Source organism: Vidua chalybeata, chromosome Z (assembly GCF_026979565.1).
Source record: "Vidua chalybeata isolate OUT-0048 chromosome Z, bVidCha1 merged haplotype, whole genome shotgun sequence".
In the NCBI taxonomy this organism is placed as follows: domain Eukaryota; kingdom Metazoa; phylum Chordata; class Aves; order Passeriformes; family Viduidae; genus Vidua; species Vidua chalybeata.
In genome coordinates this window covers 31,720,412-31,735,468 of record NC_071570.1, presented here as the reverse complement: position 1 = coordinate 31,735,468, position 15,057 = coordinate 31,720,412, and the positions used below count along the sequence as shown (strand labels likewise).

The following is a 15,057-nucleotide window of genomic DNA, read 5'->3' as shown; positions in this document are numbered from 1 at the left end:
CCAGGAAAGGCAGGTCTTGTTTGACCAGCCTAATCTCCTTTTACAACAAAGGAGACCTGCTGAATGGGTGAGAGAGAGGTTGTGGATGTCATCTGCCTGGCCTTCAGTAAAGACTCTGACACCATTTCCTACTTGGGAAAGTTTCCTTCTTGGGAAACCAGCTGTTCAAGACTTGGATGGCTCACTCTTTCCTGGGTTAAAAACTGTCTGGATGGCTAGGCCAAGAGAGTGGAGGTGAACAGACCTATACCCAGTTGGCAGCCAGTCACCATTGGTGCTCCCAAGATCAGTATCAGGGCCAGTCCTGTTTAACATTTTTATTGATCATCTGAACAAGGGGACTGAGTGTGCCCCCAGTCACTCTGCAGATGACACCAGGTTGGGTAGGATTGTTGATCTGCTGGAGGGCAGGAAGATCTCAGAAGGATCTGGGCAGGCTGGATCAATGGGCCAAGGCCAGTGGTGTGAGGTTCAACAAGGCCCAGTGCCGCCAGGTCCTACTCTTGAATCACAAAAACACCATATACAGCACTACAGTTCTGGGGCAGCATCACTGGGAAAGCTGCCCAGTGGAAAAGGACCTGGGAGTGCTGGTGACAGCAGCTGAACGTGAGCCAGGGTGTGCCCAGGTGGCCAAGAAGGCCAATGGCAGCCTGGCCTGGATCAGCAATGGTGTGGCCAGCAGGAGCAGGGCAGGGATTGTCCCCCTGGACTGGGCACTGGTGAGGCCACACCTCCAGTGCTGTGTCCAGCACTGGACCCCTCACTGCAAGAAAGACACTGAGGAGCTGGAACGAGTCCAGGGAAGGGCAATGGAGGTAGGGAAGGGTCTCCACAGGAAAAAAAGGACACAGGACACAAGTCCTATGAGGAGCAGCTGAGGGTGTTTAGCCTGGATTAAAGGAGGCTCAGGTGTGATCTTACCACTCTCTACAACTGCCTGAAAGAAAGCTGTAGCCAGGTGGAGATTGGCCTCTTCTCCTGGGTATCAAGTGAGAGGACAAGAGGAAATTGTTTGGATTTTAGTAGATAATTCTCCATCAAAAGGATTGTCTAGCATTGTAAGAGGCTGCCCAGGGAAGTGGCTGAGTCACCATCTCTAGAGGTTTTTAAAAGACATGTAGATGTACCCTTGGGGACATGGTTTAGTGATGGACTTGGCAGTGCTGGATTAGTAGTTGGACTCAACAATCTTAAGGGCCTTTTCCAATCTAAACAAATCTACAATAAAAACACAACACTAAAAATTCTCTGGACTTAATCCAGTTCCTTTCAAATCCACCAAAATAACATAATCATTGCAGCAGATTTTATTTATGTGAATTTTAGGAATTACTGAAAAAGGAGTTATTTTAACTACAGTTTTCAGAAACACATTTTAAAGTTTAGAACAATTATAGAAATGAAATTATCTTCTTTAAAATGCATAAAATTAAACTTAGGGCAAACCAAATTTAATAATATATAAAGAACAAAAAGAGACACTAAGTATGTTGAGGAAGATATAATCACAAGTGAAATTAAAGCTGAAAGATCCAGCTGGGAAATTAAGTGTTTTCAAAGTAACTTATTTTTTAGTCTCTGATAAAATCCTTATTGTTAATACGATCCATGTCATAAACTCAAATAGCTATGTAAGTCCTAGAACAATTTCTTAGAAGCAAAGAAATGGGTATATGTTTAATACACACAGTTAATTATCATTATTACCTAGAATAAAGATAGGAAAGCAGAAATCAATGTTTCCAAACTATTCAATATCAGTGTTTTGTAAGTTTTAATTTCTGCTCAAGACATGCAATTTTACATATATATTGTGGTAAGAACTTTGAAAACAGAATATTAACAGTACCTTAGTCTGTCTTTAAGCATATTTTTTCCTGCTGAGGCATACATATTCACAAACGTATTTTATTTTCTTACACAGCTTTCACATATGGGGTACGAGTTGATCATCTGGACATATATCCTTTCTTACAGGCAAGAAACTACAAAAATGGAGATCAGATACTGAAGAACTTACGCCTGTAGTATCAAATTCTTTGCACTTATGAAATCAGCAAAAAGCACAGGATGTCCTGGCATGTCTATTTATTTTTCTACTGAAAATGGGGTGTTCTACTCTAAAAGTCATCACTCACTTTAAACTTATTTTTTGCAAACAAGCTATTCCAGGAGGTTTAAAATAATTGCTTGCTAAGTTTGTAATACATTCAACTCTTCAGAACATGAAGTTATTATTGAGATATTCATTATGAATTTTCATTGATTATTTTAATTTAAAGTTGTGGGATTTTTTTCTTTCTACAATAATATTTTTTTTCCTGAGCTGCAAATTAGGGTAAATCTGGAGAATCAAAAATCTGTAAATAAATTTAAATAATTTAATAAATTAAATAAAAATTAACACTTCAGTACATTTGAGCTAGAGTAAGAATGGGGGTAAATTGCTACTAGAATTGTTACTTGATACCCTGCTTTTAGAACATGTGTTCAGTCCATCATATCACATTGCTAATGACTGCAAACACTGCTGTCACAGAGCAGCATCTTGGAAAAGCATTTCTTACCTGAATAAAACTATACAGCTAGAAATGTTAGAACGATTTGAATTTTATACTGGATAACTCTCTTTTGATTCTCCTTTTTTATTAGGTGAGAAGGGCACAGAAGTGATGAAGTTAGCTTTGCAATGTTAAAGCTCATATTTAACTGAAGTCTTTTAGTAGCAACAGAAGCATTTTTCCTTAGAAATAAGCTTGTAAAGACGGTTATGCTCTGGTACCTCTTGGCCTTATCACCTCCCTGTTTAAAAGTCTAAAGAGACAAAGTTTACTGAAATTCAGACTTCAATCAGTTTATTACACATAGCTCTTGGAAGGAGAATTAGACTTGAAAGTAGGAGTGTTTCTTTTTCACTATCTGGCACGTGGTAAATTGCATTACCTTAAACTTAATGTAAAGTATATAAAGTAAGAATTGAAGTGATTAAGTTCTGTAATTTGCAATAAATTGACATCTACTTAAGCATAATTTTTCAGATAATATTCAATTTATGCTCCCTTAAAATTTTTTTAATATCATATATTTTGAGGACAGAAAATGCACATATGTTTCAATCTGCTCATTTCTCTAATTTTCTGTACCAGTTTAATTTCCTAGTTCTTTCAATTTTGGTCCCATCGTCTCAAACTAAGTTTTTTTTCTCTGACCTGTGCTTCAAATTACACAAGTTTCCTTACTCTTAATAAGGGCAGCTATAAATTTAACAAAAGATAGGTTCTTTAAATAGCAATAGAATCAACTACTTTAATTTGCATTATAGGCCCCAAGGTTTTCTAAAACAATACAAAAGATATTTGTCATATCTGACTATTTTCTTCTTCCTTGATCCAGTCATTAATTTTTCAACTGCATTTATTCTCATTAAAAGTTAAATAGGTCTAAAAAGAGTTAATGTACATTCTGGACAAGTGTATAGAGAACTTTTACAGTTGAAATTTTGCTGATATAATTTTGCTTCTGAGTGTGATCCATGTAAGGACTAGTCAGTTGTTTCTTTCATTAGATTATGCTATATTGCTGCATTATTTAATAGACATAAGAATTTCACAATTAATAATTTAATTATTTTCTTTATATTTCACCCTAAGAAAAGAGGCACTTCAAGTTACTTACTTAGTTTGTTTCCTTTGAGTATGCATTTCTTAAAAAAAAAAAAAAAAAAAACAACAAAACTATATATTTTATTTTTATGCTACCCTGCACTTATATTACACTAACACTTCTACTACTACTATAGCATCAATGTTTGCCCATTACTTCAATGGGACTATCAAGTCCCAGGCTTTTCTTCTAGGTGTTTATAGACTTCTAAATGTTGCATCAAAAGTTTTAGCAATCTAATAGGGCTTCCTACAGACCCTATACTACATGTTACTTGATGTAAATAAAGCTGTTTTGATTATAGTAATTTTTCATGCTTCATGAGCTCAAAGTACTTGATATCAATTTGGGGATTTGCAAGAACACAATTGGTGGAAACTGTAGAACTTCAGCATTAGGTAGCAGTGTTGTTGAAGAGCATTTCAGATTACTGTGCATTAAAAGACATTCATGATAGGCTACTTCCACGCTGTTGGAAAAAAAAAATCAATCATCAAACTAGGATAAATATACGAGGCATATCTTGCAGAACACTTAGTATATGCCTCTGCTCTATGCACATCCAGCATAGCACTGAAGGCTTGAAACAGTTTTGGACATGTCACGTAATGAAAGGTATGTATTAGAAATGGGAAGGGTGTAAAAGAAAGGAACTACCACATTAGACCACCAAAAATGTGGGAAAAAAAAAAAAAGACAGAAAACAGAGAGAGAAAGACAGAGAGAAAGATAGACAGAGAGAAAGCAAAAGAGAAAGCAAGAGAGCAAGCAAGAAAGAAAATATCTGCAACAGGTACAGCTGATTCTGTTATGAGCTCTCTTCCAGCTATGAAATCTCTCATCTTTAAGATTCTAAGCCAATAAACGGATGATATTTTTTGCCATCCAGTTTTTAAATGTCTATATAAAAAGTCTGCTATGCCTTTAGAAAAAAAGTTACTTTGAATATTGTACAACCTCTCCAAAAGAAAAATACAGTGCTAAGAGAAAATCCTCATAAATTCAAGGAAATCTAATAGTCTTCAGGAGATCAACATGGGAAGATAGCTTATTTGTACTTTCCTAATGACATATAGAGTTTCTGGCAGTATAAGGTGGAAGGAAAACTACTTTGCTCAGAACAATCTCCTGCCATACATCTAAGATTGTGCTCTTTTGACCACACTAGGAAAATTTATATTTTCCAGCTGAACACCCTTCCTGTTACTATTAGCAACTGTTAGAGTCATTAAGCATGACTGTAAATTTATTTATTTCGTAAGGAAAGACAACAAATCACTACAGAGCTAGATTGACAGAAGCTAGTGAGAACACTGGCCAAAAAATGGTGAGACTAGCGAGAAAATTTTAGTGAAAATTTAGTGGTAGGCTCTGTTTCCTCCTATCAATTTCTATCCAATATCTTTGTTTCTTAGTGTCCTCAGAATGTTACTAGTTGTTAATGTTATCAGTTTCTTAAGCATTTTCGTAAGTCACACTAAAGGAAAACAGGAATTCAGGTAAGTAACTGAGTAATTTGTATTTTATGCTATTAAGTATTCTTTACTCACTGATGAAAATAAAATAGATCTTTTGTGCAATTTTTGTAATGTTAAATATCCCAGAGACATTTTTCTGCTCACACATGGGAAACCCTATAAACAATGTAGATATATCAAAATACCTATCTTAACTGTAAGATGTTTTTATTCTCAGCCAAGCACAGATTATGCCTAAAAATTTCTAGAACATTGCTGCATAGAGAAATGGATTTGTTGTTAATCTAAGGTTTTTAAGTCAAAAGAGGGAAATTAAATAAACATTAGTTCCTGGAGCACATCTCTACATCCAGCCGCCCTTTATATCATTATCCTGTCATTGGATAGGACATTACTAATGTTTTATTTGATGTTCTCTCAAGTGTTTGAGAGAGACACAGAGAAAGAGCGCCCACAAGTGCATCCACATAGAAGCACCTCAAATCTGTGGTATTTTTTATTCAATATTATAACAGTCAGGAAACTGTTCAACAGAATGTTTATCCTCCTTCCATATATTTTCTCACTAGCAGCATGTCCTTTCACTTCTATAAAAAGTCTGTTTCTTGAGAACCTAACTTTGCCTTGAAATACTTCATGCTATTTCATTTCCTAAGTGGAGAGAAAAAAATAAGTAAAAAAACAGAGGAAGTTTATGAGTTTAACCTAAAATTATGAGTGTAGAGGTAATAATTGCAAACAAAGATAGTTTATCTTTAACTAATTACCTTTACAAAACAGTAAAGGTTATATGAATAGCAGCTGCTTTGACTCTCATTACTTTTTATAATCATCTGATGTAAACAAGCACAAATGTGACCACATGTCAAAATACAGGTCTGAAAAACTGTAGTGATAACTGAGTGATGATCATCCAATGGTTTCACAGTTCCACAATCAGACATGAGAATTTCATCCCCCTGTTATAACATATCCTAGAAGAGTGGAAAATAAACCTTTGCCTCATGAGCTCTGTATTTAATATAAACTTATTACGAATTGAACCTCTCTAAATTTACATAGTTGAACTTAATTCTCTGTGACTGAATGTGTTTCAGTTGTCTTTGCATGTGGGTGTTAAAATACACATCCAAATAATTTTTGGATGTTTTGAGGTTTTTATTACCCCCCCCACCCCCATATATTTCCAAGTACTCATTTTACACTACTACTTCTTCATGTGAATAATGCTCGAAGACTTTGGTTCAGGAGGAATAACTAAACAAAGCTAAGCTCTTATCACATTTGAATTTTCTAGTGACTTTCAAGTCCTCAAAGACGGTAGCTTTTTGTGCTTTTTTCTCTCTAAGCTTCTCTTGTTATGTTAGATGAGCTTATGAGAAGTTTTCTACACTGCACAGTCCAGAACAATTTTTTTTCCAGGGAGGTAAAATTTTGAAACATCTTTTGGAAGAGCTTATAATGGCAATGGCAAAAAGAAAAAAAGTAATTGGGATTTCAAAATCCAGTTTGCAGTCTCCAGTTTTCATGGCATTGTGTCATGAAAACCGAAACTTTAGAATGGCATAACTGAAACCTTAGAATACTGGAAGCAACAGAAAGTCAAGCTCAGCAGTCAGAGCATAGGTTCAAGTATTGGACCAGAGATTTTTGAATGAGGTTTGGTTTTCATTGTTTTAATTTCTGGAATTAGAAGGGTGGATATATGGCCCAGAGAAAATCATTCCAATCACACTTATTTTTCCTGTCTGGAACTATATAGGCCTTAGATCACCTAGGCCAAGGCAGGAGGGGCAAGAGTGGAAATATTCATAACATCTCTGAGAGATACTAAAGTCCTCAACAAACTATTTGATTGGAAATCACGGTGCTATTTTCCTGTCTTTATTTCTCCTGAGTATTCTTGCAGGTGAACTCTCTCCCTGAAAGCAGAGAGAAAGGATGTTACAGATCCCAGACAAGGAGAGAGTGAGGGGATAGTCTATGTAAACTAATCTACCAAAGGAATCAGTCATTCCTCTAATTGTGTATGTAATAAATGGCACTTGAAAACAACACTAAGAGCACTAGACTTCCCAGTAGACCTGTGAAATAGCTATTACACATTTGTGAGACTGCACCGAGGGAAATATGCTACCTCCCTGATCAGAGAATGGATTTAAAGAAGATGGAGCGAGTCTCTTGGAAGTGCACAATGATATCATGTGAAGCAAAGGACACAAGTCAGAACATAGCAAATTCAGACTAGATATTGGAAAAGTGTTTTACCATGGAATAGTCAAATCCTGAAACAGTTTGTCCAGAGAGACTGTAGAACCTCTTTTCCTGGGAGTGTTCAAGACTGAACTGAACACTGCACTGGGCAATCTGTTCTCAATAGATCTTCTTTGAGCAATGGTTGGACCAAGTGACTTACAAAGGTCCTTTCCAACATAAATCATTCCATGATTCCATGATTGTATAGTGCTATATTGTATAGTGCTATAATTTCTCTTTGGCCCTTTCATATTTGTTTGCATGTACTAAGTTAACTGAGCAGGCAGATTTGTCTTATTTATCATCAGTGTGTGGTTATTTTTCTTTACTGGAACATACTTTTACTAAAAGATACTTCATAACTTTGGCACAAATGCTGTCATGTAATACTGTAATACAGACCTTTTTAAAATAACTGAAAGTAGCCAGGCACATACACACAATGGCAGCCACATTACTAAGCTAAAGGTATAGTTTGACATCTCCAGAACAGGACATGTTAAGTAATTAGGAACACACAGGAAACAGGACATATACCTCTAAAAAGAATTTGAGGAGTGAACAATGTGGGCCATGTCCTAGCTATTAACTGTGATTAGTAATTGCTATTAGTAGACAGCTATTGCTTCCCTCCTCTAATCCTTGCTATATACAACTTAAGGTCTTAAAGCATCAAGGAAGAGATGCAGGTAACAGGATCAAAACAAATATTAACAGAATTTAAAATCCTACCTATATATTTTCATTCCTATTAGCAAATGTTATTGTCACCTTGACACCTTTAAATATGTAGTCTAAACATGCATTATTAAATCTAATTTCTAATTACTGAATCTAGTTTCATTAGATTACTGGAAGAGCTTTGGATTTGATCCTGAAATTGTGGTAGATCCACTCTAATACCAAAAAATCCTTTTATTCTAAGAAATAAGCTGTATTCTTGTTCATGCAAATAAAGCTCATCTCTTCTAGATCTGCTGAATACCTTATACTGACTATGTGGAAGTAACATTGACATTATTCACATTGGCAAGGACCAAGCTACTTTCAAATCACCCTATCAACTGACACAGAGTGATGTTTGTCCAACCCCCTTTTTCATGAAACCTTCGCCTTCCAGTAGCAAAAAATAAATTCTTGGAATTTGTCCATTGAGGCAAACTATTTAGAAGTCAAATGGTATTGCCTTGCTTTCCTGTATGTTCCCAGCTTCCTCTCACATTCATAGTTTTAACACAAATCTCGCAGGTTTTCCTGCTAGCTCCAAAGTCTTCTCTAAAGGAAAACTAAAATATAGTTAAAATTCTTTAACTCTGTTTAAAATTACTTTTAAAGAAACTTACTAAGGTTGCTTCAGTATTTTACACAAATGTTCCACCTAAATTACCCTTCAGCCGTGCACCTGATGTCTCCACATGTTTACAGCATCAGCTGAGCTTCACTGACCTGACACCATGAGCTTGTATGTTCAACGGACATCTTCACTAATGCTCAAATAATATTGCTATATTAAAGCAGATTTAAAATATATGAACATATTAAAAAGTTATGTTAATAATTTTATGGTAGAACTTCATATGGCTACATCTTTTTTAAAAAGTGTTTAAATCCTGATTATTCTCTGTTTGATCACGAAGAAATTGTCCTGTTAAATTATCAGGTGTATACTTATTAAATTAAGAAATCTGAACCATTCATTCTCAGCAACATTCATATTAAAATATATTTGAATAAGTGAATTTTTAAAGCTCATATTTTTACATGTTCCAACAGCATGAAAATTAATGCTACTCATATAGTTCAGGTCACATAACTCTAACAATAAGAAAATGTAAGCCTTTCAAAACATGAAAATAACACCCTTAATAGTCACTTACTTAAAATATTGACAACATAAGTTTCTTATTTAATTTATCTCTACAGACAATTATAAAGAACAGTAATCCAACATTTACTAAGATGTAAAATTGATTTGTGTCTTTGAGGTAGGGATACCATATGCCAATTATCTTAACATCTTGGGTGCCAGTACTACATAGTAGTAAACAAAGCAAAAATACACTGCCAGACAAGTAAACAACAAAATTCTAAATTAGAAGCTGCTACTAAATTCTGAGAATGTTATTTATGGGCCTGTAAGTTGGCAAACACTCTTCTTCCTTTTTCTTTGTTTGTGTGGAAGTAGCTAAGACATTATCTAAGACATATCAAGAGGAGCTTTCCAAACCAAGCAGAAGGAAGGAATGGGGCTTAGGATGGAAAGAGGTGTGCATTTTATTGGAGAACCAAACAGATTTGCAAAGCAGCCATTATTTTTATAGCTCTATATGTAGATAAAGCCCAAGAGTTTATCTATCTAAATTATTAGAGTGGTATACAATATCCCAGACCTCAGAAAGTCAAGAAACTAATGCATAAACCTTTCTTCTCCTAATACAGAATAAGGCCTCTGGGCAACTGAAATGTTATGCTGCATTCAATTTTGAGTGTTATTCTGGTTTATTAGCTATTATTGAGTGGTATAAGGACAAGATTGACACTTCAAGAAAAACAACAGTACTTTAGAGCAATCTTCATATGTAAAGAATGTAGTAATGAATGCTACTTGGTCAGACCGAGTCCCATAGATGAAAGGGAAAGATAGCAAGTAGATTTTTTTGACAGCAACTAATTTTAATAAAAGTAGTTTTTTAAACTTTTTTTCACTTATGAAAGTAGTTTTTTGAACAGAAAGCAATAGGGAACGAACACAAGGATTACTGGATTGTAAAACCTAGTGTTGCCTCACCATTGCATAGATGTTTATATTTAATTACAGATGAAAAGTTGTTTTTGTGAAATCCTAGGCCAAAACAACACTGGAGATAAAATTTATAGAGAACATATTGTAAAATAGTAATTGTCTGGGAAACCTGACAAAAAGAAACTAAGAGACTAAGATTTATTTTAAATATACAACATCCTGGGAAATTCCATGACTAGTGAAATTAGGACTGATGGTGTTTGTTCTCTAATTTTTCCAGTCTGAAATTTCAGTAGTGAAAAAAAAGATGAAATGGCAAGATGATTTGATTGACATATGACTAATGACCTTTAAAAATGCTAAGGTGGGGTTTGAACAACTAGCCTGTGTATATAGACCATGCAACAGTGCTAGTTATGTGCGAAGAGGTACCTGAAATTTATGAAGATAACCATAATATCTTCATTTATTACACAGAATATTTTGTACTATCAACTAGAAAATTATTTGAGTTTAAGTATTTCTTTCCCAATTCCACAACTACTATTTATTATTCATAGTTCTTTTTATTCTAAAAATCTAAAATTATCTAAAAATTCACTTCAGCATGAACATATAATTACCCTGTTTCTGTTTTTTTTTTTTTACATAATAGAAAATATTGTCAGAGAGAGATTAAATGACTTGCACAAGACAACACAGTAAACAACTGGCAAAAACCCCTGGATCACAGATAATCACAGTCATCTTCTTGACTATCCTGATTTTTGTACAGCTCTCCTGTATATCAATTCAAAGCACTTACCTTCTCATTTAAAAATGCAGGAATAATCTTGACTTTTAAGCAAAATTCATTAGTCGATGATCCTGATATATCCTTCTGTGTAATGAAATGCTACTTGTATTCCTTGAAGGAACTACAGCACTGTTCTAAATAAGTTGAGTGCAAAGTTAGTGATGGTCATGAAGAGACAGAGAAAGCATTGGAATGATTATAAGCAGTATTTAATATCACAAACTACAAGCACATAGTGTTTTTCAACTAATTCAGTTTAGAATCTTTGCTAGCTGATTTTACCTTTTAAATGTTAACTCTCTCCAGTTTGAATAATAAAGATGTACTAGTCAATTCTAACTCAAATTTTAGCATATGTAATTTCTCCTTTTAATTTCTTTTAAAAAATGTAACTGTTACATATTTTTAAGTTCTCTACCGAACTTAAAAGAGAAAATACTTCAAAGTTGTATATTTGGCTTAAGTGTCCTTTATGGTTTTCATTGAGGTTTTCAGTACTGTGATATGTGTAGAGTGAAACAAAATAAATTCTGGAAAAACAATTACATAGATTCAATTTTTTGACATTTGAGACATCAGTGTAATATACTACCCCTATCTTTTGATGCATTTTCCATACTTTTATACACAATTTTCCCCAGTTCTAGACAGTTTTATCCACCATATTCAGAGTAATTTGAGGTCTTCTGAAACACAAGCTTGTATTTACTTATACCACAATAAATCCAAAGGAATCCATTCAGAAATGTTCTTCTAAAAACAGTTGAAATAGGAGAGAAATATAAAAATATCTAAATTTGAAAAGGGAACTGCAATACTTTTAAAAGGACAGGTGTCTTACAAAAATTTTGGGGGTTTTTGCAAGTCACTGCTTTTACAAGAATAATAAGAAGATATTTTTCTTTGCTTTCTATACAAAAAAAGAGGGGGAAAAATAGTAATTGATTAAAACCTTGACATGAAAGTCCTTGAAAGACCATCCCTTTTCTGGTATTTCTTGAATATATTTGTAAAGCAATTTGTTACAGTTCTCTTTGCATTTCCATGCTATAGTTGCTAGCTTCATTCAAGATGTTTTACTCTAAGACTTTATTCTAAGAAAGTCATTTGATGGTGAATTACATTGAACTTCTTTACTCTGCTTTGCTTTACTACTTCCAAAAGGGAAGCACATCTTAAGCATTTTTACTAATCCCATAAAATTAAAATAAAATCCAGCAACCTCAGTTAAGCAGCATGTCCTGTCAAAACAATATTTTTATTATAAGAATGAAGGCTTAAAAAACAAAAATACTTTTAATATTGAAGTTTTAATTCCTATTTAAAGAGGTGTCATATGAATTGTATTTTAAAATGACCCTGAAATCCTAATAAAAGGAATAGTATGTGTAGTCTCCCTTTCCACCTTGACTTAGTATCTCCTCAGTAACTAATCACTTATCACTAATCACTTAATGTTGAATATATTCAAGCCAATCATTATGATTTATAAAAATTAAACTTTTTTGCAACTAGAAAACAGAAATTCAGCACTCAGTCTTAAAGGCCAAAAATACTAGACCCCTAGAGGGTTTTTTTATATAAAAGAAACAGAAATGTAGCGAAAAAAGCTTCAAATTGAACATTTGTTAATTTTTGAAGCTTATTATTTTTTCTTTCAAATCTTACATGGTGAAAATTTTATCATGAACTTCAGACAAGAATGAGTTCACAGAAGGGATACAAATGTGTAGCAACAGAACAGCCATGTGGAAACCAAATATATTAAAAGATATATTTAAAGATTACTTCTTCAAAAATATAGTTCTAGTTTACAATTGCTGAATGTCTTTTTATTTCTTGATTATAAATGCAGTGGAAATGAGGTTACTGTTAGGTAGAAATACAGCAAACACTGCCAGAGAATATTCAAGTATGTCTTTTTCAGATTGATGGCCAAGGCTCCATAATAAGGAATGAGATGCACCACAGAAACACACAAAGCAATCTTCGTTCAGAAAGGATTCTATTATTTATTCATCAAGCATATCACGCTATAAAAATCTGATTATTCAGGAAATCAAAAATCTACAGAGTCCCTCAGTATCAAGTATTGTCCTTCTGCCCACCATTCTCTCCATAAATCCTTTATTCACAATGTCTGTTTAAAATTCAAGTGCAAGCGTCTTTCTACTAAAAGGAAGTGGTTCCAGCTACCAAATATGAAGTCCGAATAATAAATTGATTCTTCAGATTCAACATCTTTCTGATTTTGACAGAGAATTTGATTTTAAAACAGATGCCTGTTACAGTCACCAAGGGAAAAATAGGCATTGGTAAGCTACACATTGAAAAATAAATCCACAGCTCATTTAAAGGGGAACAATAGACTAGTAGATGACGGAGTCCACCCTCTGGCTAAGAAACCATTAGCCTATTTTCTCAACTAAGCCCATTCAAACTAACAAGACCCTAAACCTGGATTTGCCAGACTGTCTCCCACCCCCCCCCCCCCCCCCCCCGAGCTCTCATTATTTTAATTAACTTTGTGAAAACATCATACAAATTACGTCCTTCCCGCTCGGCAGCAGCGCTGAAGGTTCCCGGGGAACGCGGGCAGCTCGAGCTAGGAGGGGCAGCCGGGGAGGCAGCGGAGCGGCGCCGGGTGCAGGGGAAGCGCGGCCCCGCTGCCCACCCCGCTCACGGCTCCGTGCTGGCACAGACGCCGTCCCGCTCCCACCCACGTGTTTCGTGGCCGCTTTTCCACCCACAGACAGGAGTGTACGGGACGACGCGGCGCCGCCCGTGCCCCGGTCACACCCGCTTCAGGCGAACCCTGCCCGGGGGCTCCTTGCAGCGTCCCAGCCCGGGGTCAGGGGCCCCAGCACGGCAGCGCAGCCCCAGCCCACCTCCCTTTCGCAGCCTCCGCAACCGCAGGGTACCCCTTCCTTATCCTTGCCGCCGGGGGAAGCGAGGCCGGTCGGACGGGGGTCCCGTTGTGCCCACCCCTCAGCGGCTGCCGATGAATCCCGTCCCCGCGGCCGGGAGCGGCGCTCCTCCGCCGCATCCCCACACGCGCGGTCGGAGCGCTGGGCCAAGCCCTCTCCTACCGTCTGAGTCCCTGGAAGGAGGAGGGCCACGACATCCGCGATTTTTTCAAGCCGGGCCGGTGGCCGGTCTCCACGGCGTAGGAGGCGCGGTCCATGGCTTGGCAGTAGAGGTACCGCTCCGTGTCGGAGTAGCCGCGGTGCCTGACGCGAGCCCCGGCCAGGCAGCGGCCCCGCGAGACGGGAGACGGCTGCGGCTGCCCGGGGTGCTGCTGGTGCTGGAGGAACTGGTGCTGTCGCAGCTGCGGTGGGTAGTGCTGATCTTGCCGCCACAGATGCTTCGGGGCTTTGAGACCCCCGCTACCGTCGCTGCCGCCGTCGCTGCCGCTGGGCATCGCGGTCAAGCCGCTGCTGCTCTCTGCCTCCATGCTGCCGGCGGTCGGGCCGCGCCGGGCGGGCGGGCAGGGGCGGCGGCTGCCGCCTTTCTGCGGGCAGCGGCAAGGAAACTGTGCTGAAAAGTTGGACAGCTCCTGCCGCGCCACCCCTCGCCCGACTGTGGGAGCGGCCGGGGCAGCCGCGCCGCCGGGTCTTGACTGCTCCGCGGGAGGGGAGGCGGGGAGAGGGGGAGGAGGAGGAGAGGAGGGGCTGGCATCCCGCTCGGAAATATTTAAAGCCAGGCTGGAGCCCAGGCGGGAGAGAGCAGACCCCACAGGGGGCGGTGGTCAGGGAGCGCTGCGATGTGAGGGAGGTGGGAGAGGGCGCGACGAGGATGCCGACAGGGCGCGGGGGTGGGAATGGGACCGGGAGTGAATGCGGAGGGGTTCAGTGCCGCTGATGCTGCAGCCCGCCTCTCCTGAGGCGCGCCTGTCTCTTCCTGAGGTCGTGGCTGCTGACCGGACAGGACTCCCTCCAGAGGGACTCTCGCTGCCAGGCGACAGCAGGTGGAAAAGTTGCTCACGCCCCTGTTCACCGAGAACTTTGAGGTGGTTTAAAAATGGGTTCTCGTTGCTTAAACACCCTCCTCCCGCCACCCTTTATTCTCTATATCGTGCTTCCAGTCCACATCAGGTTCAGAAATCGTGTTTCCCAACT

At 37.9% G+C, this 15,057-nt stretch overlaps 1 protein-coding gene across 2 annotated transcripts in view; it reads right to left on the bottom strand.

The window, feature by feature from the left end:
• The window catches only part of PDE4D (phosphodiesterase 4D), a 358,961-nt gene extending 344,568 nt beyond the window's left edge, over positions 1-14,393 (bottom strand). The window contains exons 1-2 of one of the 2 annotated variants that reach the window (XM_053969115.1): positions 14,029-14,123; positions 13,422-13,445 (exon numbers count right to left, since the gene is read on the bottom strand). In XM_053969115.1, coding sequence (XP_053825090.1) covers positions 13,422-13,445; positions 14,029-14,123 — 119 coding nt within the window. Of the gene's footprint in view, positions 1-13,421; positions 13,446-14,028 lie in introns of both variants that reach the window. The other variant, XM_053969110.1, reaches the window with a different exon arrangement.
• Between the last annotated feature and the right edge of the window lie 664 nt (positions 14,394-15,057).